The sequence below is a fragment of the Rhinichthys klamathensis genome, unplaced genomic scaffold (assembly GCF_029890125.1).
Source record: "Rhinichthys klamathensis goyatoka isolate OS25496 unplaced genomic scaffold, OSU_Roscu_1.1 h1tg000236l_1, whole genome shotgun sequence".
Lineage (NCBI taxonomy): Eukaryota > Metazoa > Chordata > Actinopteri > Cypriniformes > Leuciscidae > Rhinichthys > Rhinichthys klamathensis.
In genome coordinates, this window is record NW_026606759.1 from 992,483 (window position 1) to 1,018,435 (window position 25,953).

The 25,953-nt window shown below is 39.1% G+C and overlaps 1 protein-coding gene across 1 annotated transcript in view; it reads left to right on the plus strand.

The window, feature by feature from the left end:
- Positions 1–25,953, plus strand: part of LOC130099783 (fibrillin-2) — a 178,827-nt gene that overhangs the window by 25,807 nt on the left and 127,067 nt on the right. The window contains exons 5-14 of the mRNA XM_056265589.1: positions 342–467; positions 790–915; positions 8,466–8,618; positions 9,957–10,193; positions 10,658–10,783; positions 11,027–11,146; positions 14,342–14,467; positions 20,284–20,406; positions 20,565–20,687; positions 21,721–21,873. Coding sequence (XP_056121564.1) covers positions 342–467; positions 790–915; positions 8,466–8,618; positions 9,957–10,193; positions 10,658–10,783; positions 11,027–11,146; positions 14,342–14,467; positions 20,284–20,406; positions 20,565–20,687; positions 21,721–21,873 — 1,413 coding nt within the window. The remainder of the gene's footprint in view (positions 1–341; positions 468–789; positions 916–8,465; positions 8,619–9,956; positions 10,194–10,657; positions 10,784–11,026; positions 11,147–14,341; positions 14,468–20,283; positions 20,407–20,564; positions 20,688–21,720; positions 21,874–25,953) is intronic.

Below are 25,953 nucleotides of genomic sequence, written 5' to 3' on the forward strand. Positions count from 1 at the left end.
AACATTTTTAAATAGACTGCAGCAATTAACATTTTGTCAAAACTCTAGTAAATGACATGTTATTTTCTTTAGTTGTCTGTTCAGAATCGTGGGATAATCATGATCTCTATTTGAAACGGAAAAAAAATTGTGATTTTTAATTTATTTTTAGTTTTGTTGGTTTGATTTTGGATTTACCCATCTCACTGTGTGATTATAAATGTAACTCTTTTAAAAACATCCGTGGTTGGTTGTCTTGGTTATCAGTCTGGTCTTCAGGATGATTTAATCTTTAATTTAATCTAAAATGATTTAAGGGAATTGCTGGTACTTCAAGCATGCACTGTTTTGTCTTTGGCCAGATGTTGATGAATGTAAGGTCGTGCCTGACCTGTGTGAAGGAGGAAGGTGTATCAACACACTGGGCTCATACCAGTGCCAGTGTCCGGCGGGTTACCAGCAGCACACGAGCTCGCTGAAGTGTGAGGGTGAGTAACATACTCTATCACAAACCATGCCAAAAGGAGAATAGCATGCTTAACTAAATAAGAGACTGCAAATACAATCCCGATAATATAGAGTTCATAAAACCACACTGTAATCATGACCCTGATTGCACAGGAAATGACTGGTATTTTGTGAACAGGTTATAATTGAACTCCAGGAGAAATGTCTCTGTGTCAACACACACATTCTAGCTGATCCCTTTCATTAAAGGCATTCATCTCATGTACAGCTGTTCACAGTATTTTTCTCTTTCCCTGCCTTGCAAGACCAAAATAACAACTTAATATAAATACAATCCCTCAGATGTGGATGAATGCTCCAGCATCGAGCATGTGTGTGATGGAGGACGCTGCATTAATTCAGTGGGCAGCTTCTCCTGTGTGTGTGCGTCTGGATACGTGCCGTCTGTAGACCGTACACGCTGCCTTGGTGAGTTAGACGCCGAATGACTCTTCTGTCCTGTATAAATGTAAGTGCTGATTGGACTGTTACCAGCTTTATACTAAAGACTGAAACCCCTTTTCAAAATGACTATTGTAATGGTCTGTTTATATCTGTGTGCTTTGTACAGCCTTATGCAGCACTTATTAATTAATAATAATTCATTACATTTATATATATGCTTTTCTCAACACTCAAATCTCCTCAACTACCACCCATAGGCAGCATCCACTGGGATTAGTGTGCAAGAATGCAGCTTACTGGTGGAGAGGAGACAGGGTGATGAAGCCAATCAGTGTGTGTATATATTAGTGCTGGACGCGATTAATCATATCCAAAATATGTTTGTGTTTACATAATATATGTGTGTGTGTACTGTGTATAATTATTTTATATATATATAAATACACATGAGTGCATGTATATATTTAAAAAATATATTTATATATAATATAAATTATATATACAGTATATAGTACATGCAAATATTTCTTAAAAATATAAAATAATTATACATGTACAATTATTTACTTGTGTGGCAAGAAGCCGTGTAATAAGCAGGATAATGTACATCCAGCCGGCCGGGGGTTTATTCTGAGATAACAACCGGCTGGATGTACATTATCCCTTACATATATATGGGGATGATAGGGGGCCATGATGGGCAATAGGCAAGTTTGTCCAGGATGCCAGGGTTACATTCCTACTCTTTTTGAAAGACATTCTTGGATTTTTATGACCACAGAGAGTCAGGACCTTATTTGAACGTCTCATCCGAAGGACAGTGCATTTTGACGTTATAGTGTCCCCATCGCTATACTGGGGCGCTAGGACCCACACAGAGTCACAGGGTGAGCGCTTGACCTCGCTAGACCTCTTCCAGCACCAACCCAGTTCCCCATCAGGCAGTGTCCAGGCTCACCCCGGCTCAGCTCCAGTGGGCGGCCAGGCGAGAGCTGCGGAGGGAAAGCTGCCTGTTGAGGCATGTGCTGAACTCTGTCTAAGACCTCAGCCTGTAATCAGCCATGCAGCTTTCCAGACCGAGAAAATGCACCAAATACGCATATGCATTCTTTCATTCATGAGATGGAATAGGACTTTACTGAAATTAAGTGTTCTCCCACCCAGACCTCAAAATGAAATGAACTGACTGTAAATATCCATATGTTTGATTACAATTATAGGTAGCATTTCCCACATTTATTATTCATTATACACCTATCGATCTATCTATCATGTGAATCTCCTACTGAAAGGCACGAGCCTTTGTTGTTCACCTATGCAAGCCTTTCTAAATATACTGTATTGACAGAGAGTGGGATGGATGCCTCTATTTGAACATTCAGTCACTTCCACATGCGCAGTTGTCCTTCAGGCTGAACATGAATGCTGTATCAGTAGATTGTGCTGATGGCAAAAATAACGTCATCCAAGATGGAGCGGAAAGCTAATAAAGGGAAGTATACTTTAGAAGATTAGTCTGTAAACTGTTAAACAACAACAATCCAACCATGTTCTGCTGAGGACTGCTGTTTTCGACATCTTCACGGGGAACAAGAATGACACTGGCGTGACATTATTTGTGTTTCTGCCCATAGTGAGATAACTAGAAGAAATTGGGAAAAAAAGAGTTGAGAATGAAAGCGAACCAAGGCAGCATCAGAGTCTCTTCTGCAATAGTGTAGATGTATAGAGAGATGAACTCTGGCCTCTTTAATGCTGTGTTTAACTGCAGATCAGTGCCAGAGCATGTGTGGATCCGTCGGTCTCTCTATCATGTCTGAGGAATTCTGAGAGTATCCTTTGATTTTAATGAAAGCACATGTACAAACCGCATCCATAAGAGCAGATGTTATGGAATACTACAGTTCAAAGAAATTTCCTGTTCTTTAGATACAGTTTATTATACCTGTGTGTGTGTGTAGTGTTGGTCAACATAGCACAATCCACCAATAACTACAGTCAAGTCAAGTCACATTTATATATATAGCACTTTTTACATTACAGAGTGTTTCAAAGCAGCTTTACAGAGATAACAGGAAAATAATGCAAAAAAGTTTGTTTCCAGAGGAAAATAGTGTCACAGTTCAGCTTAAGTAAGTTAAGTGATGTTTAATTTTTGTTTTAAAAAAGTTATTAATTTAGTTAATTTATCTATATATATATATATATACAGTATATATAGCCACTCTGGGGTAAACCGTGATGTCATCGTCCAGCTCTGTTCAGTTCTTGTAGAATAATTCTTGTGTCAATGCAGGCAGATCAATATTAATGTTGAATATTAAATTAAATGTTAAATTTAATGTCCCCAACTAAGCAAGCCAAGCCAATGGCAACAAAGGTGGAAAAAGGCAACAGTGGCAAAGAACCAAAACTCAGTGGGAGAATGAAGAAAAAAACCTTGGGAGAACCCAGGCTCAGTCGGGGCCAGTTCTCCTCTGGCCAATGAAGGAACAGTGTGTGATAATGATTCAGGCAGCATTACAGGTCAGAAGTCAAATTGGTTTGGAACCATCAGAATATTATCCAGTTCATCTGGTTGAAGATCAGAGTCACGCCGGTTTGTTGAGGATCAGTGCCGATGGCTGTCGTGTCGATGAGGCCTTACAGGGGAGAGTCTAGTTGACACAATCTCTGCTGACACTTCAGGGATGCGTTGTGGTCGTGTCTAGGAGCAGGTCTTTCATCTGATCTGGATACGGGCCGGATCCGGCTGACTACATCATGCGTTGTGGTCGTGTCTAGGAGCAGGTCCACCATCTGATCTGGATACGGCCCGGATCCGGCTGACTACATCATGCGTTGTGGTCGTGTCTAGGAGCAGGTCCTCCATCTGATCTGGATACGGGCCGGATCCGGCCGACTACATCATGTGTTGTGGTCGTGTCTAGGAGCAGGTCCACCATCTGATCTGGATACGGGCCGGATCCGGCCGACTACATCATGTGTTGTGGTCGTGTCTAGGAGCAGGTCCTCCATCTGATCTGGATACGGCTCGGTCCAGCCAGTACTAACTCTGATAGAAAATCAGGAAATTCTTTGATAAAGTCTGTATTAGGGATGCACCGAATCCAGATTTGCGGGGTTCGGCCGAATACCGAATCCACTGGTTAAGATTCTGCCGAATCCGAAACCGAATACCGAATCCTACTCTCATCCTCAGTCCATTAGCACAGTAAACACATTAATGAAGTAAATAATACTGTAAATAATAAACACTACTTTTACTTTTATAACTGTAAAAAGAAAAAAGAAAAAGAAAAAAAAAGCAACATTATGCATTTTAACAGCGGCGATGTTGTGTAGCCTATTTAGAGTCCTTGCCACCATGAGACAAATCGGCATTGCAAATTGAACATGTAGCTCGACTTGAATTGCCTTCTTTCACTGAAAGTACTACCAAACAACATTTTTTCTGCTCACGAGTTCCATTTTCACTTTCTCACAGCCTACTGAATTATATTGAGAACGTCATACATAGAAAACATGCCGTAATGTACCCTGAGTGTAAACCTTAGACGCATTCATTGTGAAGCGTGCAGCTAGCGATTTGCAAAGATTAATATGTTAATATAAAGGTTAATAAAACGTTTCACTCACTTCCGTTCTTCTGGAGGTTCAGCAGGAACACGAATATCTGGTACCGATCCTTTTTTCATGAGCAGCTTCTTAGCAAATCCAGCTTTATACTGACTCTCGTTTATAAAGCAGTCTGGTGAGAAATGATTTGCGCAAACATGAAAGCATTGACGTTGCTCGTGTGGAATATTCCCTTCGAAAACAAACTCAGCCACTGCGTCTTCAGCGGTTCGGATTCAGGAACATTAAAATGACTGTGTTCGATATTACACCCAAGAACAGAACACCACAATCGCTTAGACGCCATTCTGCTCATAGACAGTGCTCCGGCACATCAACAATGACCGCTCCGGTCCGGTCCGGTCCGCGCCGCGCAGACTATGATTGACAGCTACCTCATGTGCGAGGGCGGGTCTGTGTTGAAACGCTCCCGTCAATCAACAATCGTGGGAGGGGCGTCCGTTTTATTGATGTCACAAAAACGAACGGCTTGATTTGAGACAGGGGAAAACATAAGGAGATTAAAACAAAAACACTGGAAACAAAACAAAAAGATTTTTATCATTATATGATGTTTGTGTACAGGCACTGCCAACACACATTTCAGTACAATCAACTTGTAAAAGTGCATGTACCATTATATGACCCCTTTAAGTAACGCTGTGGACGGTAGAACGTGTGACAGACAGTTACACAAGTTCGATTGTGGAATAAAGTGTGAGTTGTGAGATGCCAATTGCCTCCGTGAGTCTGTCTGGCCTCTGCAATAACTTTAGATGTGAGCTATCCCTATTTTTCTTCCTGACACCACGCGTTACACTACAGGCTTGTTCGACTTGAACCGGAGCTGCACAGACAGATGAGTTTATGACATCAAAGTCCCGCGAGAGCAATTCAAAAGCATATGGAGCCGTCTGCTCTCTATTTGTTCACGCGGTACTTTGATGTCATTCACTGATCGGTGACTTCGACGTAGCGCGCGTAGTGCAAGCCTAGGGTTCGGTTCGGTGGAAAACAATTCTGAGGTTCGGCAGAAACCGAAACCCGTTAAAAATCCCAATATTCGGCCGAATCCGAATCCGAATCCTGGATTCGGTGCATCCCTAGTCTGTATGGTGCCCTGGTGGCCTGCATACAGTAGCTAGCACAAATGTCAAGCGCGATTTATCATCTACACTAGATAGTGTTACATTAAGCACCAACATTTCAAACTTCCCAGTAATTCTGAAGATATTAATATAGATTACAGCAACACCTCCCCTTTTCCTTTCAGATGTGGCTCGTTTTTATAACAGTTATCTTGGACGGGGGGGGGGGGGGGGGGACTAATTTAAAGTAAGGTAATCGTCTGTTTTAGTCAGGTTTCTGTCAAACACAACACATCTAGGTTATAATCTGTAATTATATCATTAACAATAAGTGCTTTTGAAGTAAGGGATTGAATATTCAGCAACCCGAGCTTTATAATTTGTTCATTTATATTACATCTGTTTTTTATTTGTTGAACATCAATAACATTTTTACCCTTAAATGGGTTTGGGATTTTTTTGTATGTCCTAATTCGGGGAACAGACACAGTCTCTATATGATGATATCTAGGTGAAAGAGTCGTGATGGGATTTATCTGACCTTGGTGACGTGAGGCCGCTAGCAGACGGTCGGTTTAGCCAGTCTGTCTGCTTCCTGACCTGAGCCCCAGATTGTCATGTTTGAGCTCTAAGACTATATGCCATATTACTAGAGAAGAGCAGCACCATCCCATGAGGGGTCAGGTCTGCCCTAGTCTCAGGCTCAGACGTCACGCCCACGGAACGTTGGCTAAACGTCTGATGCATATGGTACACTTAACTGGAAACACTTCAGGAATGTCGAAGTCGTCATCTGATTGGTTGAATTTTATCGGATTTCCGGGGGGCACGAGTGTCGCGTTTATTTTCGGTCCGCCAGGAAACAAAGCGCAGACGTGTGATTGCGGAAGAAAAACTGTTGTGTTTACATGAGTGACAATGAGCATTTATCAAGATCAGCTGAACGTAGGATTCTCAAAAGTATGCGAGGTTCACGGCATAGACTATTTAAGAGATGTCCAGGAGTTTTGTTTGAGGCACTTAGTGGAGACAAAAAGAGATATTTTAGCCTGTTTGCCGACGGGATTTGGGAAGAGTATTATTTTCCAAGCCTGGCCGACCCTTTGTCAGCATTTAAAAGGATTCCCAGCAGATCCAACTTTACTAGTTGTGTGTCCCCTCCTATCTATTATGGAAGATCAAGTGAAGTACCTAACTGCGAAGGGGATATCAGCAGCGTTTGCGGCCAAACATGAAACAACAGACGCTGACATCGCAGCTGGCCGATTCAGTATTGTGTTCGGTTCTCCAGAATTGCTTGTGGGTGTTAAAAAGTGGAGAGATATGCTTCAAATAGATGTTTAACGCGAGCGTCTCATCGGTATGGCTGTTGATGAAGTGCACGCCATTGTTGTTATACGTGCACGAACAGATCAATGACTTACTGCTTGCTTTCTTCTCCTTCTTTGATTTTCTATGCTGACTGACTTGTTGCACGCTGGTCTGTTGTTGTGGAGACATTTCCACGCCCCGAAACGTGACGCTGAACGAAACGAACTGTAATTGGTTGTTTGACATGTCGGTCAAACGGCCTTATGGGCGGGCCTTGGCCAAAGAAGGCTGCTATGAATTCCAGACCTTCAGCCGTCAGTCTGAAGGTCTGGCTACGCGAGACTAGGTCTGCCCCAAAAACTTTTCCAATTGTCTATGAACCCTATATTATTTTGTGGACACCACTTAGACATCCAGAAATTGAGTGAGCACAGTCTACTAACTATCTCATCACTCCTGCGAACAGGAAGGGGGCCAGAGCAAATTACAGTGCCTGACATCATACTTGCGAGTTCACAGACCTCTTTAACGTTAATTTTAGTGATCTCCGACTGGCGGAATCGAACATCATTAGTGCCGACGTTAATAATAATCTTAGAGAATCTACGATTAGCATTAGCCAGCACTTTTAAATTTGCTTTGATATCAGGCGCTCTGGCTCCCGGCAAACATGTGACTATGGTGGCTGGTGTCTCTATTTTCACACTCCGTGTAATAGAATCGCTATGAACAGAGTTCACTAAGCTAGTCGCATCCAATGCAGTATCTAAAGCCCTTGCACTCTTACTATCCTCGATTAAACTTTGGATGCGTGTCTCTATTTCTGAAATCTTCTCCGTCAGCCTGACTATCTCCCTGCATTTATCAGATGTGTAGCCCTTTGTGCTGACAGGGAAGGCTATACTATACATGTGACACGAAGTGCAAGTGACAATAACAGGAGAAGACATTACTCAACGTGTTTGTTGACTGATCCTACTCACCACAGTTGTTTGATAGACTCGTATAAAGCGAGAGCGAGCACGAGACAGGTTAACAGGCTAGCGAAATACTAGCGTGTTGTGCTAGCGATAACGATTTAGATAAAAGCTTGCGATGTCAGATTAATGCGATAGGCAATATTAGACAATATCTAATATATGTTGATGAGTAAGTTATATTTAGTAATATAAACAACAAGGAATGATAGTAAATAGAGATTCAAAGCAGAAAGCTATACGGAGCATACAGACGCAAACCAGCAGCAAGGCAGGATTACAGGTGATCCCATACAGGATTATTCAGAGGTACTCACACTACTACAAATTATCTTAACAGCCTTCTCTGTACTTCACTGTATGCATAAATGAAGGGCAGACGCGTACATAATACAGACTTGAATCACCTTGAAGTGGTAAATATGCTTTCACCAGTGTTCAATTTGTTCATAACCAGGGGGTCAAATGTTAACCTAAATATCAACTTTTCATGGAGCACCTTTACACTCAGTTTTTCGTTTTTTGGACTAAATGTGTTTTTCTGATTGTGCATGTCAGTGTCTGTTTGTGTGTATTTCAGACCAGCACACAGGCGTCTGTTTTGCGTCAGTAGTGAATGGACGCTGTGCTCAGGAAATCAGCGGACGCTTCAGTAAAATCCAGTGCTGTTGTGACCGTGGCCAGTGCTGGAGTCAGAGCACGGCTCCTCAAACGTGTCCTGTGCCAGGGTCAGGTGACTAATACACACCTTCATATAGGCTCATCCTCTATCATACTTATTTTGCTATTCAGTTTTTTTATTTATTATTTTGGTTACACTTTACAATAAGGTTCATTAGTTAACTACATTAGTTAACATTAACTAAGAATGAACAATACTTCTACAGCATTTGTTCATTTTTGTTAATGTTAATTTCAACATTTACTAATACTTTATTAAAATCTTGTTAACATTAGTTAATGCACTGTGAACTAACATGAACAAACAATGAACAGCTGGATTTGTATTAACTAATGTTAACAAAGATTAACAAAAACAGTAACAAATGTATTGCTCATGGTTAGTTCATGTTAGTTAATACATTAACTAATGTTTAATAAATGAACCTTATTGTAAAGTGTTACCATTATTTTATTATTTGCTATTTATTTTGTTTTTAGTGTACATCCTTCTCATACCAGTTAACATTTAGTCTGTGCTTTTGTTTTTTTATATAATTTAAATGGCAGGATTTGGAATAGCATTAAAAAAAAAAAAATGGATTACAATGATTTAATGTTTTAATTAAAAGGATTGTGTTTTTTTATTACATTAAAAAAAAAAATAGTTTTATTGAAGAAGCAATTTACAGATTAAGCCCTGTTTTTGCTCTGCCAACAAAAATTATTTCAATCTTCTGGAACATAATTTATGTAGTCAGTTACATTGGAGCGAATAGCTGAATTAATACTGCCACTTGAACACAGATTAAGAAGGGTAATGTTCACTCAAGTGATGTTATCAGTCCGTTCAATCGTCCTCCTTTTGTGACATAATGTTGGATAGACTGTTGGGTTTTATAGTCTGCTGTGTGTAGCGATGAGTCGTCCTCTGATGGCCAGGTTATTGAAAATAAATGAATACAAAACAAACAGAACTAAATGAGGACATGACTTGAGCAGGCATAAACATGACCTGGCTTGAACGTAAGCCATGAAAACAGGACTCACTGACAGTGGGTTACATTAACAATACGTGACAAACTTAACATGAAAAACATGAGGGTTAAAATACAAGGTCATGGGGAATGCATGACAAAACCCAACCAATGAACAGGCAGAACTAATTAAGCAAAAACCAATGAGAGGACAGAAATGATAACAAGCTAACAAGACTATGAACACATGATAGGAAATAACCAATGAACATGAACAAAACCTAAACCGAGATGACATAACAGCCGCCCAAACAGAGCACTTAATCAAATGAACAAAAGCCAGAGTCCAGGAGGGTCTTCAGTCTGGAGGAGGAATGGGGTCCGTGGAGAAGTGACCAAGACCATGGAGTCTCTCTCTCTTCTGTTCCCTACAGATGAATACTTCAGCATGTGTCTGGTGGGCTCGGCTCTGAGTGGTTACAGTGAGCAGGATCCAGATACGAACCCTCAACACCCCAGCACCTTCAATCCTACCACTGATGACCAGATACTTCACCCACTCAATGACAATGGACACGGGACACCTCAGATTCAGCACACTCCTCAGATTTCCCACATTCCTCAGATCCCAGGGAATGATAATCGATTTAAACCACAACAACCTGTTTTGGGTGAGCAAAATCTTATGACCAAGAATAAGCCTTTCAGGAAAAAAAAAAAAAATGATTTAAGACGTTTGGTCAAAAATACAGTAACTGTTTTGTATTGTAATATATTGTAAAATGTAATTTATTGCATTTTCAGCATCATTACTCCAGTCTTCACATGATCCTTCAGAAATCACTCTAATATGATGATTTGATGCTAACTAGAAACCAGTTACTTTGAATTGTAATAATATCTCACAATATTACTGCTTTTACTGCATTTTCAAATTAGCTGCATAGCAAAGGTGGGCATAAGAGAACAAAATCACAAGAGAACTAAATCATTAGTTTTGACCAGTTTAATTAAAACAATTTCACCAGTAGGTTTATATATTCTGTGCAAATAAAATTGATCAAACAACAGTCTGTTGTCAAGCTTCTTATGAGTTTTCCCTGATGAGTTTTATTTATTATTTATTGTTTTGCAGTTAGTGTAAACCGGTGTCGGCTGTTCCCTAATCTGTGTGTGAATGGCCGCTGTGTGCCCATGGGCTCGGACTACCACTGCGACTGTAACGCCGGACACAGAGAGGACAGCAGAGGAGAGTGCTCAGGTCATCACCTCCACAACACTGGCTATCTGTCTGCTAATCAACTGTTAGCATTGCCCTGAACGCAAGTCAGACTGTCATGAATTGTGTTCAGTTGCTCAGTCAGTACCAACAGAATGATAAATGGTCCAGAATCTGAACCGAAATCTCAAAGAGCCTCAAAGGCATATTAGAAAATATGGGCAACAATAAACTAAAGCAATGACTTTGACTTACTGATGTGAGTGTTGTGTGTTTTCTGCTCAGATGTAGACGAGTGTGCGTATGAACCCTGCACTAATGGAAACTGCGTCAACACTCCTGGTTCCTACTTCTGCAGATGCCACTCAGGCTTCCTCAGAGTTCCTGGAAAACAGGCCTGCATCGGTGAGAAGAAACACGCAAATTCACAGGGCTAGGCTATATATATATATGGCATCAGTATTTGTATGTGAGGAGGATCGTTCCTCTCGATACAACGTCAGTATTGCAAGTATTTGCACTTATTTTTGCACTTACATTGTGTTTCTCAATCGTTGAGACAACGATTAACGTATATATATATATATATATAGTACACATGTGGAAACTTTAAACAGGTTTTAAACATTTTCATTGCTTCATGATCCTATGATCACCTCCGCATGAACCCTCACGCAGTATAAGTGCAAATACTTGCGATACTGACATTGTATACCAAATGTTTTAACTAATAATTTTCTTAATTATTGTGAAAATCAATGCACAAAATAAACTTAATTTAAACAAATATAGAGCTGCGACAGAAACATCACTATATTACTTTATATTAACAGCACAGCTAAATGTGACATTACAATGGGTTTTTGTGAAGACTGTTTTAAGTTTATGGCTTTCATTTAAACTAAAGTTGAATGGCTATAATTACCCATTTCATCCACATAAATTGGGAAAATATCCATTTAATAATAGAGACATCAGTAGCAGTATTGGTGTCAGTGAGACTGGCCTTCATACACAGGTCATAGTGCGTCTCAACTGGACTTTCCGCTGTCAAAAACTTTTGTCACCCTACACAAGTTCAGTAAATGAAACTCTAATGAGTGCACTAGATCATTTTCCATGGTGGTTTTGATAATGGTCCTATAGGACCAAAATAAATAGTCTACTCTAGGTTTTGTATGTTAGGCTAGACCAGTGTTTCTCAAACTTTTTCTGCCATTCCCCACTTTGAAGGTAGGGAAGGGTTCGTGCCCCACCTGTCCTCATGCAATCGCCCCAACAAAATGTTAATAAACTAGGCTTTAAGTTAAAATGTATTTTATTAACATGACATTTTAAAAACATGAACATGACAGTAGATAAAAATAATAATGCAATTGTGTTTGTATTTTGCCTCTGATAACATCAAATTCAGAAACGGAGAAAATAAAAGTGTGGACTAGTTGTGCTTTGCTTTACTATTTTGTCACTTCGCAAACTGCATGCAAAAAGAACAAACAAAATTGAAAAAGAATAATAATTATCTCAGGGTTTTTCCTGGCTCAAAACGAGGCTGAGGTGGTAAAATCCTAATGTACGTATTTTAGGTATTTTTATTATAATAATTGTATTTTGTATTTTTCGAAGACTATCATATAAGCTACTGTGTTTCCCACAGTATTTTGCGTGTGGTGTGGACCTCTGCACCCCTGGGGGGTCCGGTCCGCGGGCATGCTCCCCGGAAGAAAAGTTTGTACGTTTTAAAGATAAATTCATAAATCTGGTGCACTTTGAAAGTTCAACATTAAGTGATTAACTAATTTAGTGTCTGCAATGAGCCTGTTTTGTAGTATGCTATATTTTGTGAGCCAGAGACGGAGAGCGCTCACCGCTTGACATCACAACTATTCAGTGTTTTCAACCACATAATGTTTATTTTAGGTTTCAGACATTTAAATTCACATAAGTCCTAAAAAAGCAATACATTTAGAGTTTGTCAAATACACACTTATGTCTATGGAAGCGGCAATAATAATTATTTCCATTATAATTAGACGACACGTATTATTCATATCAAATACACATCGTGTAAGTAACTTTCAAGTTTACTCTATGCTTCTCCCAGTTCACCGGCCACTTACTTTCATGTATTTCGGGAGAAGTAGATAAATTGACGTTTGTTAAATCCAACAGATCCGATTCTCTAAAATCCGGCATAAACTAACGCCCATCGCGTATAGCTCAACTAAGGTGTTTAAACAACAAAACGCATCCACTTGCTCATATTTGACAATCGGAATATCAGATATTTCCTGCTATAGCCAACAAATTTGTGAAATAAAAGCAGATAATCAGTCATTCAGCGCTATTGTGGCTGCGGTGTGACAAGCAATGACGCGTCACCATGGAAACCATAAAGGGATACGATCTAAATAACGGGCGCCTCTAAAAACTTTTAAACTTACGTGTGAAAAGGTTAAGTAAGGCTTACATTTAAATGTGTCGTTGTTTTGTTTTGAGTTTATGCTCAATAAATAAAGAAATTAATAGAGATGGGCACAAAAATTACCACATCCCTTACGCAACAAAAATATATGTCTCAATATATTATGTGACAATATATTTCATGTGTCTCCATATATTGTGAAATTTACATTGTAATATATCATATGATATATTATATAATAATATATTATATATATGCAATAATATATTGCAATATATGGGACAATACTGCAATTATTGCCGTTTTCATATATTGAATAAATACATATTATTATACTATTTAATATATGGTTAGGTATATTGAAATATGTCCCATATTATATGAAATTATATATTGGAAGAGGCATTGTATATATGTGAAAATATATATGTAAAATTATATGAGCTAATATACCTCAATGTACCAGATAATATAATCAGATATATATGCAAACATGTCTTAAATATGTCTTAAATATATTGATTTATATTACATAATATATTATATATAATTATCATTTTATATATTGTATACAATAATTTACCATGTGGGGGAATAAAAAGTGGACTAAAAAATGTTGTAATTGTTGCTGTTAATGATAATTTAATTTATACTCTCATCTACATTTTACAATATATGAATCAATACATAGCCATATATGGTCCATCCATATGCCTATATAATGTAAAATATAATGAATGTCATGCAAAAATTTGATTTGGACTATTGTTAATCAACCTTTCTGTAAACCTATGCATGAGCTTACTTAACTCATAAAAAAAATACTTTGTTTCAATAAACATACATGCAATAATGTAATACAGTTTTGTTTGTATATCAATGTATTTTAATATATGAATCAATATATAGCAATAGGATGTCCATCCATATATTGTTATATATTTTCAAATATATGAGGCAGTTTCTGATATTTTGAAATATATTTTCTAATGTATTGCAATATAAATTCTAGTATATTGCAATATATTTTTGTTTCGTAAGGGATTTTCTCCGTTTGTCGCGCCCCACTTGTCATGTTTCCATTCCCCACCAGTGGGGCGCGCCCCACACTTTGAGAAACGCTGGGCTAGACTATGGTGAAGCTATGATGACTTGTGTGATGGTATTGTTTGTAGACATTGACGAGTGTCTTCAGAATGGGGTGCTGTGTAAGAGCGGCCGCTGTCTGAACACAGAGGGCAGTTTTCAGTGCATCTGTAACGCAGGATTCAAGCTCACACCTGATGGGAGAAACTGCATGGGTAAGACACTGACCACCACATAGTCAGCCTTTTTCAGTTCATAGCAGTTATTTGTAATATTTTTTCCACACACAAATATTTTTACTATAATACAGCAATTCTGTCAGGACCACTATTGTCAAATACGATTGAAAGTTGGCATACAGTTTGGATTGGCGGTGTGGTTCTGTTCTGGGTGAGATCTCCCTGAGCATCCAGTCAGCCTAGCATGATAAGAGCAGCAATAACCCCCCTTAGGGAAAACACAACAGAACGAACATGAATGTATGCAGATATCATTAATTCAAGATTTTAAAGTACAACTTAATTCGAGAATTTATTCTGATTCAAGGGGAATCATAATGCCAAATGCTGACTGAGACAGGAGGAGCTGGGGAGGGAGGAGGGTAATGCGCTCCTGAGAAACTCGACAGCTGCTGATAATACTGAAGAGCTTATATATGTGTACAGTGATAGGCGTCATATTCCTATAGGTAGAGGATCAGCTGATAATACTGAAGAGCTTATATATGTGTACAGTGATAGGCGTCATATTCCTATAGGTAGAGGATCAGCTGATAATACTGAAGAGCTTATATATGTGTACAGTGATAGGCGTCATATTCCTATAGGTAGAGGATCAGCTGATTATACTGAAGAGCTTATATATGTGTACAGTGATAGGCGTCATATTCCTATAGGTAGAGGATCAGCTGATAATACTGAAGAGCTTATATATGTGTACAGTGATAGGCGTCATATTCCTATAGGTAGAGGAACAGCTGATAATACTGAAGAGCTTATATATGTATACAGTGATAGGCGTCATATTCCTATAGGTAGAGGATCAGCTGATAATACTGAAGAGCTTATATATGAGTACAGTGATAGGCGTCATATTCCTATAGGTAGAGGATCAGCTGATAATACTGAAGAGCTTATATATGTGTACAGTGATAGGCGTCATATTCCTATAGGTAGAGGATCAGCTGATAATACTGAAGAGCTTATATATGTGTACAGTGATAGGCGTCATATTCCTATAGGTAGAGGATCAGCTGATTATACTGAAGAGCTTATATATGTGTACAGTGATAGGCGTCATATTCCTATAGGTAGAGGATCAGCTGATAATACTGAAGAGCTTATATATGTGTACAGTGATAGGCGTCATATTCCTATAGGTAGAGGAACAGCTGATAATACTGAAGAGCTTATATATGTATACAGTGATAGGCGTCATATTCCTATAGGTAGAGGATCAGCTGATAATACTGAAGAGCTTATATATGAGTACAGTGATAGGCGTCATATTCCTATAGGTAGAGGATCAGCTGATAATACTGAAGAGCTTATATATGTGTACAGTGATAGGCGTCATATTCCTATAGGTAGAGGATCAGCTGATCATACTGAAGAGCTTATATATGTGTACAGTGATAGGCGTCATATTCCTATAGGTAGAGGAACAGCTGATAATACTGAAGAGCTTATATATGTGTACAGTGATAGGCGTCATATTCCTAAAGGTAGAGGATCAGCTGATCATACTGAAGAGCTTATATATGAGTACAGTGATAGGCGTCATATTCCTATAGGTAGAGGAACAGCTGATAATACTGAAGAGCTTATATATGTGTACAGTGATAGGCCTCATATTCCTATAGGTAGAGGATCAGCTGATAATACTGAAGAGCTTATATATGTGTACAGTGATAGGCGTCATATTCCTATAGGTAGAGGATCAGCTGATCATACTGAAGAGCTTATATATGTATACAGTGATAGGCGTCATATTCCTATAGGTAGAGGATCAGCTGATCATACTGAAGAGCTTATATATGTGTACAGTGATAGGCGTCATATTCCTATAGGTAGAGGAACAGCTGATAATACTGAAGAGCTTATATATGTGTACAGTGATAGGCGTCATATTCCTATAGGTAGAGGAACAGCTGATAATACTGAAGAGCTTATATATGAGTACAGTGATAGGCGTCATATTCCTATAGGTAGAGGAACAGCTGATAATACTGAAGAGCTTATATATGTATACAGTGATAGGCGTCATATTCCTATAGGTGGAGGATCAGCTGATAATACTGAAGAGCTTATATATGTGTACAGTGATAGGCGTCATATTCCTATAGGTAGAGGAACAGCTGATAATACTGAAGAGCTTATATATGTGTACAGTGATAGGCGTCATATTCCTATAGGTAGAGGATCAGCTGATAATACGGAAGAGCTTATATATGTGTACAGTGATAGGCGTCATATTCCTATAGGTAGAGGAACAGCTGATAATACTGAAGAGCTTATATATGTATACAGTGATAGGCGTCATATTCCTATAGGTAGAGGATCAGCTGATAATACTGAAGAGCTTATATATGTATACAGTGATAGGCGTCATATTCCTATAGGTAGAGGATCAGCTGATAATACTGAAGAGCTTATATATGTATACAGTGATAGGCGTCATATTCCTATAGGTAGAGGATCAGCTGATAATACTGAAGAGCTTATATATGTGTACAGTGATAGGCGTCATATTCCTATAGGTAGAGGATCAGCTGATAATACTGAAGAGCTTATATATGTGTACAGTGATAGGCGTCATATTCCTATAGGTAGAGGATCAGCTGATAATACTGAAGAACTTATATATGTATACAGTGATAGGCGTCATATTCCTATAGGTGGAAGATCAGCTGATAATACTGAAGAGCTTATATATGAGTACAGTGATAGGCGTCATATTCCTATAGGTAGAGGATCAGCTGATAATACTGAAGAACTTATATATGTATACAGTGATAGGCATCATATTCCTATAGGTAGAGGATCAGCTGATATTACTGAAGAGCTTATATATGTATACAGTGATAGGCGTCATATTCCTATAGGTAGAGGATCAGCTGATAATACTGAAGAGCTTATATATGTGTACAGTGATAGGCGTCATATTCCTATAGGTAGAGGATCAGCTGATAATACTGAAGAGCTTATATATGTATACAGTGATAGGCGTCATATTCCTATAGGTAGAGGATCAGCTGATAATACTGAAGAGCTTATATATGAGTACAGTGATAGGCGTCATATTCCTATAGGTAGAGGATCAGCTGATAATACTGAAGAGCTTATATATGTGTACAGTGATAGGCGTCATATTCCTATAGGTAGAGGATCAGCTGATAATACTGAAGAGCTTATATATGAGTACAGTGATAGGCGTCATATTCCTATAGGTAGAGGATCAGCTGATAATACTGAAGAGCTTATATATGTATACAGTGATAGGCGTCATATTCCTATAGGTAGAGGATCAGCTGATAATACTGAAGAGCTTATATATGTGTACAGTGATAGGTGTCTTATTCCTATAAGTAGAGGATCAGCAGATAATACTGAAGAGCTTATATATGTATACAGTGATAGGCGTCATATTCCTATAGGTAGAGGATCAGCTGATAATACTGAAGAGCTTATATATGTATACAGTGATAGGTGTCATATTCCTATAGGTAGAGGAACAGCTGATAATACTGAAGAGCTTATATATGTGTACAGTGATAGGTGTCATATTCCTATAGGTAGAGGATCAGCTGATAATACTGAAGAGCTTATATATGTGTACAGTGATTGGCGTCATATTCCTATAGGTAGAGGATCAGCTGATAATACTGAAGAGCTTATATATGTATACAGTGATTGGCGTCATATTCCTATAGGTAGAGGATCAGCTGATAATACTGAAGAGCTTATATATGTATACAGTGATAGGCGTCATATTCCTATAGGTAGAGGATCAGCTGATAATACTGAAGAGCTTAAATATGTATACAGTGATAGGTGTCATATTCCTATAGGTAGAGGGACAGCTGATAATACTGAAGAGCTTATATATGTGTACAGTGATAGGTGTCATATTCCTATAGGTAGAGGATCAGCTGATAATACTGAAGAGCTTATATATGTGTACAGTGATTGGCGTCATATTCCTATAGGTAGAGGATCAGCTGATAATACTGAAGAGCTTATATATGTATACAGTTATAGGCGTCAGATTCCTATAGGTAGAGGATCAGCAGATAATACTGAAGAGCTTATATATGTATACAGTGATAGGCGTCATATTCCTATAGGTAGAGGATCAGCTGATAATACGGAAGAGCTTATATATGTGTACAGTGATAGGCGTCATATTCCTATAGGTAGAGGATCAGCTGATAATACTGAAGAGCTTATATATGTATACAGTTATAGGCGTCATATTCCTATAGGTAGAGGATCAGCAGATAATACTGAAGACCTTATATATGTGTACAGTGATAGGCGTCATATTCCTATAGGTAGAGGATCAGCTGATAATACCGAAGAGCTTATATGTGTGTACAGTGATAGGCGTCATATTCCTATAGGTAGAGGATCAGCTGATAATACTGAAGAGCTTATATATGTATACAGCTTATATATGTGTACAGTGATCGTCATCATTATCCTATAGGCAGAGGATCAGCTGATAATACTGAAGAGCTTATATATGTATACAGTTATAGGCGTCATATTCCTATAGGTAGAGGATCAGCTGATAATACTGAAGAGCTTATATATGTATACAGTTATAGGCGTCATATTCCTATAGGTAGAGGATCAGCTGATAATACTGAAGAGCTTATATATGTATACAGTGATAGGCGTCATATTCCTATAGGTAGAGGATCAGCTGATCATACTGAAGAGCTTATATATGTGTACAGTGATAGGCGTCATATTCCTATAGGTAGAGGATCAGCTGATAATACCGAAGAGCTTATATATGTGTACAGTGATAGGCGTCATATTCCTATAGGTAGAGGATCAGCTGATAATACTGAAGAGCTTATATATGTGTACAGTGATAGGCGTAATATTCCTATAGGTAGAGGATCAGCTGATAATACTGAAGAGCTTATATATGTGTACAGTGATCGTCATCATTATCCTATAGGTAGAGGATCAGCTGATAATACTGAAGAGCTTATATATGTATACAGTGATAGGCTTCATATTCCTATAGGTAGAGGATCAGCTGATAATACTGAAGAGCTTATATATGTATACAGTTATAGGCGTCATATTCCTATAGGTAGAGGATCAGCTGATAATACTGAAGAGCTTATATATGTATACAGTTATAGGCGTCATATTCCTATAGGTAGAGGATCAGCTGATAATACTGAAGAGCTTATATATGTGTTCAGTTATAGGCGTCATATTCCTATAGGTAGAGGATCAGCTGATAATACTGAAGAGCTTATATATGTATACAGTGATAGGCGTCATATTCCTATAGGTAGAGGATCAGCTGATAATACTGAAGAGCTTATATATGTATACAGTGATAGGCGTCATATTCCTATAGGTAGAGGATCAGCTGATAATACTGAAGAGCTTATATATGTATACAGTTATAGGCGTCATATTCCTATAGGTAGAGGATCAGCTGATAATACTGAAGAGCTTATATATGTATACAGTTATAGGCGTCATATTCCTATAGGTAGAGGAACAGCTGATAATACTGAAGAGCTTATATATGAGTACAGTGATAGGCGTCATATTCCTATAGGTAGAGGATCAGCTGAGAGTCACTGATGTGAGCTTGACTAACTTGACCTGCCAGAACTGACGCTACGCTTGATTTACATTAGATTAGCCCAAGGCCAAATGAACACAACCTGAATAACATAACAGGATGGGCAGAAATAGAGGCTTAATATGTGGATTATCTGCATTACTCCCTACAATACGAATATGCGATAATAAGAGTTTCCTGTTTCCTCAATCAGATCATGATGAATGTGCCGCCACAAACATGTGTCTCAACGGCATGTGCATCAATGAAGACGGCAGCTTTAAATGTGTGTGTAAACCTGGGTTCACCCTCAACTCCAGCGGCCGATACTGTACAGGTGAACCAACTTTCCCATTTCTAAAAATAACATTTCTCTAAAAATGACATTTACTGAAATTATTCATTTGTTTTTCAAATTTAGTTTGTAGCGTGTGCCTACATTTGAATATTTGTGTGTAAAGTTAATGTGAGTGTGTGTGTGTGTGTCTCTCACAGATATCGATGAGTGCCAGATACCAGGTGTGTGTATGAATGGACGGTGTGTAAACACACAGGGCTCTTTCAGGTGTGAGTGTTTTGCAGGTCTTACTGTAGGAGTAAGTGGCCGCATATGTGTAGGTAAGAGCTAGCTAACACACTTGCATGCACAATAATATATTTGTCTGATTTATTAAAATCCCAAATAAAGGGTACTAATTTGCTTGTGTGGTCTATCTTCATGTATAAGTATGCATGTGCTCTTTGTGGGGCAGTATGGTAACTGATCTTATGGCAGATAAATGAGTGACAGGCCAAATAGCCAATCAAATCGCTGCGTTGAGAAGCCTTGTCATCTGCTATTTTGAAGTTCGTCAAGCTTTACTGAACTTTTGGACATACACAAACCTCTTGTTTTGTTAAATTCCTTTAACAATATTAAAAGGTGTTGTTATGGCACATGTAATTTGGATATGGATATTGGAGCTAAAATGCTAAAAGTTTTTAATTTTACGCCGTCCATTGACAATTCTGAAAGTAACAGAGCCCACTGTTGCTGTAGCAAATGCAACGAACGTGCATCTGATTGATGGATATTCTGCGCACTCTTACTTCAATGTTGTTGTTAGCATGGTGTTAAAGCGCTAAGCTGTCTGCCAAACACAAAGTCAAAAGAGGGCAAGTTTTCAACTGAAACATGAACATGACATTTTAAACGCTAACATTATGTTCTTGCAAATTTAATTTAACTGCTCAGAGGCAGACAAAATTGCTCTTTAAAATCAATCTGAGCTATAGAAATTAATCCTTACATACTCTCTCTACTGGGTACTAAAGCAAAAGATGAATTACTGTCTTAAAACAAATGTTTTTGCGAAACATTTACTTTTTGGCAGCACAGTATTTATTCATAATATCTCATGTTATTAAGATAGATGTTTAACTACAGTTTGGTTAAGGGAAAATCTGTTTTTAAATGTACACAATCAGTTGATTTATATTTTTGCATTTATAATATATATATTTTTTTGTTGTTGTATTTTGTATTATTCCTCGGAAGGATGTTTTGCACAGATGCTCTGTAGTTTAGCTGCACTTGTGGCCCGTGGGCTTTGCTTTTGATGGTATGTCAGACTTTGATGCAGACTGTATTCCTCACATGTTTGTGTTGCAGACACACACATGCGCAGCACCTGTTACGCAGCTGTGAGAAGAGGCGTGTGTGTTCGGGCCTTCCAGCGAGCCGTCACCAAGTCTCAGTGCTGCTGTGCCAACCCTGACTATGCCTTCGGGGAGCCGTGCCATCCCTGCCCCGGCAAACACTCAGGTGAACCTTACCCAGACACACCGAGCACTCATTACTGGACTCGTTTACATGTTGTGTGTTATTTAGTTATTTATTTTTGGAAACAGCTTGCAGAACTGTACTTGCGGTTATTCTACTAATATGAATGATGTGTAACACTTTATATGTGAGGTGGTCCTCTGGAAGGGGGTGTTATTCCCGCAGAGGCCTGCTGGTACAGTATGGTTGTACAGGCCTGAAGACATGTGTTGGGGATGATTCAGACTTGCAGCTTGTTTCTTCATGTTTGTGGTGTGAAGACATTGGTTAAGATGGTGTGAGAATGAGATAGATAAGAGTGTCCAGGAGAACTCAGTTTTGAAGTCTAGGGTCTTCAGAGACTTGTGCGTGTGTTGTGGCATATGGGAAGCACACTGCAGTTTACAGGATTTCTAAACATGGATCTTATTTCCGGCTGTTTATTTTCATGCACTGTTACTCTTAACTCTTAATGGGAGAGTTTTGGGAGGAGAACCCAACCAGGATTAAGAACATATGTGTAGAACATTGATTATATGTTCTTAGTTATATCTGAATCGCAATTGTACTTTTGGAGAATCCGTAGTTAGAACGGGTAATGCGTACAGTGGTAGTTGATCTAAGACTATGTGACTGATATATCCAGTTCTCCAGTAAAGAATCAACGTTGTTACTAAGCTGAGTTATGTGTCCATCATTCAACATGGTGTCAGAAGATGGTTCGTGGAAAAGAGAACGCCTTTGAAGAAAGTCAAGTTTCATCGAAAAGACTTTTCATCGAAAAAAAAAAAAGTTTCGGATACCTCGTGAGAAATGGCTGAAGGCTTCCGAAGACCCGAACTGCTAGTGTTTGATGGCAACATTAGTGAGAACTGGCGCGTATTCGAGCAAGAATACGATATATTTATAGCAGCTGCTCACTCAGACAAAGATGCCAAGACGCAGGCATTTATTCTCCTTAATTTGGCCGGCTCAGAAGCCATCGAGCGGGAGCGCGCGTTTGTGTATGCACCAGCCGTGTATACGGGAGAAGGTGAGCAACGACGGATGATCGCGGAGGCTGAAACCAGAGAGAAACCGGAATGTATAAAACGAAAATTCCGTGAGTTATGCAACCCACAAACAAATATAACCATGGAACGCCACAAGTTTAATATGAGAAACCAAAAACCCGGTGAAACCATAGAAGCATATGTGAGTGATTTAAGAAACAAAGCAAAGACGTGCAGATTTGGTGATCTGACAGACGAACTCATAAGAGACAGGCTCGTGTGTGGCGTGACCAATGATGGTATGAGAAAAATTCTATTGAGAGACAGTGAGTTAACACTAGCCAAAGCAATAGAATTGTGTCAAATCCACGAGCTGACAGATCTGCACACAAAGACTCTTGCAGCGCCTAAAAGCAACACTAACGTGGACAGTATCTACCACAAGACAAAGTCTAAAATTACACAAGGATTTAAACAAAGATCCAACTCTGATCGCACAGGCTCTCAGACCATAGTAAATTGTAATAGTTGTGGAGGCAAGCATGAAGCAAAAAAGGGAAAAATGCTTAGCTTATGGTCAGCAGTGCCACAAATGTAAAAAATGGAATCATTTCCAAAAGTGCTGTAAAACTACACCAAAGCACATGCCAAATAGACGGAGAAGAGCTGTAGACCAGCTCAAACCAAAAGAAACTTCCACAGATAGCGCAGATGAATCCTACTATGTGGATGGAGTTTCACTTGAAAAGGTTGAAACAGCTGCTGTACGAACAGTGGAGAAGAAAACCCCTCAAAAGACTGAGCTAATTTGCACTGTGTACATCAATGGACATTCAGTTGATCTCAAAGTAGACACAGGAGCCAAATGTAATGTCATTTCTGAGGCTTTGTTTATGAAAATAAAAAATGGAGAGGATTTAAACTCATCAAAGAAGACCAAGCTCATAGCCTATGGAGGTGAGGAGATACCCACAGCAGGCTTTGCTACTTTCACCTGTCACTCATCAGAAAGGGCATACAACCTCTCGTTCTACGTGATAAAAAGAAACGTGCAACCATTGATAGGTCTGCCAGACTGCTTACAAATGGAACTGGTTTCGTTCAACAAAGAAATCCATCATGTGACAGCAGATGAAGTTTCAAGCTTTGCAAGCAAAATTCATTCTGAATATTCAGACCTTTTCAAGGATGAGATTGGTAAACTTCCAGTAACATATTCAATGAGACTGAACCCAGCAGTGCACCCAGTTGTAAAACCTGCACGCAAGATCCCAGCAGCCATGCAGGGCAGGGTCGAAGCAGAATTACGAAGAATGGTCAATATGGGTGTTCTTACCCCAATCTCGGAGCCCACCGAATGGGTATCATCAATGGTGGCAACCCACAAAAAGAATACAGAGGAGATAAGACTATGCATTGACCCAAAAGACCTTAATAAGGCACTCCTACGTCCGCACCACCCCATGCGTACTGTAGAAGAAGTCGCATCTAAAATGCCGAATTCCTCTGTCTTTTCCGTCTTGGATGCAAAAAGCTCCTTCTGGCAAATTTCTCTTGATGAAAAATCATCAATGTTGACAACGAAGGACGGGGTCGTGATGAAAGGCCCAAAAGCTGTGATCCCCAAGTCACTGCAGAAAGAATACATCACTATTCTTCATAGAGGGCATCCTGGAGTTGAATCAACAAAACGCAGAGCACGGGGTGTAGTGTTTTGGCCTTCAATGAACAAGGACATTGAGAAGGAATGTGCTTCATGTTCTGTCTGCAATGGTATGAGACCGCACCAACAAAAGGAACCACTGAAGCTACATGATACTCCAGAACTTCCCTGGTCAATTGTTGGAACTGATCTATTTGAATGGAACGGCCAACATTATCTTGTTCTGGTGGACTCGTATTCAAATTGGTTTGAAATAGATCTTCTTCGCAGTCTGACATCCACCGCTGTGATTACCAAATTAAAGAGACACTTTTCAGTGCATGGCTGTCCCCAAAAAGTGATCACAGACAACGGAACACAATTTTCCAGTCAACAATTTAAGAACTTCGCAAGTTCCTGGGATTTCGTTCATGTTACAAGCAGCCCAGAATATCCGCAATCCAATGGATTAGCGGAACGAGCGGTGCGAAGCGCAAAAGAGTTGATGGAAAAATCAAAGCGAGATGGAACAGATGTCTTCCTCAATCTACTCAATCTGAGAAACATACCTCGTGATGGAATTCTTGGATCACCAGCAGAAAGACTTCTGTCAAGACAAACACGGACAACACTCCCAATTGACAGAAAGTTGCTTGTCCCTTCCACCAAAAGCCATGTCATGGTCAGAAAACAACTTGCACACAAGCGTCATCAACAGAAGCTGCATTATGACAAAAGCAGCAAGCCACTCCATCCTCTTTTCAAAGGTGAAGTAGTCCGGGTACAAACACCTCAAGGGTTCAATAAAGTGGGAATAATCAAAGACATCTGCAAGGAACCAAGATCGTACTTGGTGGAATCAGAGGGAAGGGATTATAGAAGGAACCGTAGACACATCTTACCAGTCCCTGAAACTTTGCAACCACAAAATGATGACTACAACCCAGCAGAACATCCAAAAGTTTGTTCACCAGGAAAAGATCAAAGTTTCCTCTCCGATCACACAAGTGCACAAGTGACGGCTACAGACTCTAAATTAAAATCGGAGGCCACTGTATCTGCCAAAGAATCTGAAAGAAAGCTTTATGTGACTAGATCAGGCAGAATCTCGAAACCAAATCCAAAGTATATCTAGTGACCTGCTAAGAGACGGTTAAGCATTGGAGAGAGACTGTTAAAGCTTTTCGAGTAAAATGTTCTGAGTTTCAGTTGTTCATAAAAATGTGACACTTTAAGTGCCAATAGCATATTTGGTTATACATGCTTTGATTTTAAGTTAATGTGGATATTTGTTGTTATATGCTGATGAGAGATTACTAAAGAAAGGGGATGTAGAACATTGATTATATGTTCTTAGTTATATCTGAATCGCAATTGTACTTTTGGAGAATCCGTAGTTAGAACGGGTAATGCGTACAGTGGTAGTTGATCTAAGACTATGTGACTGAT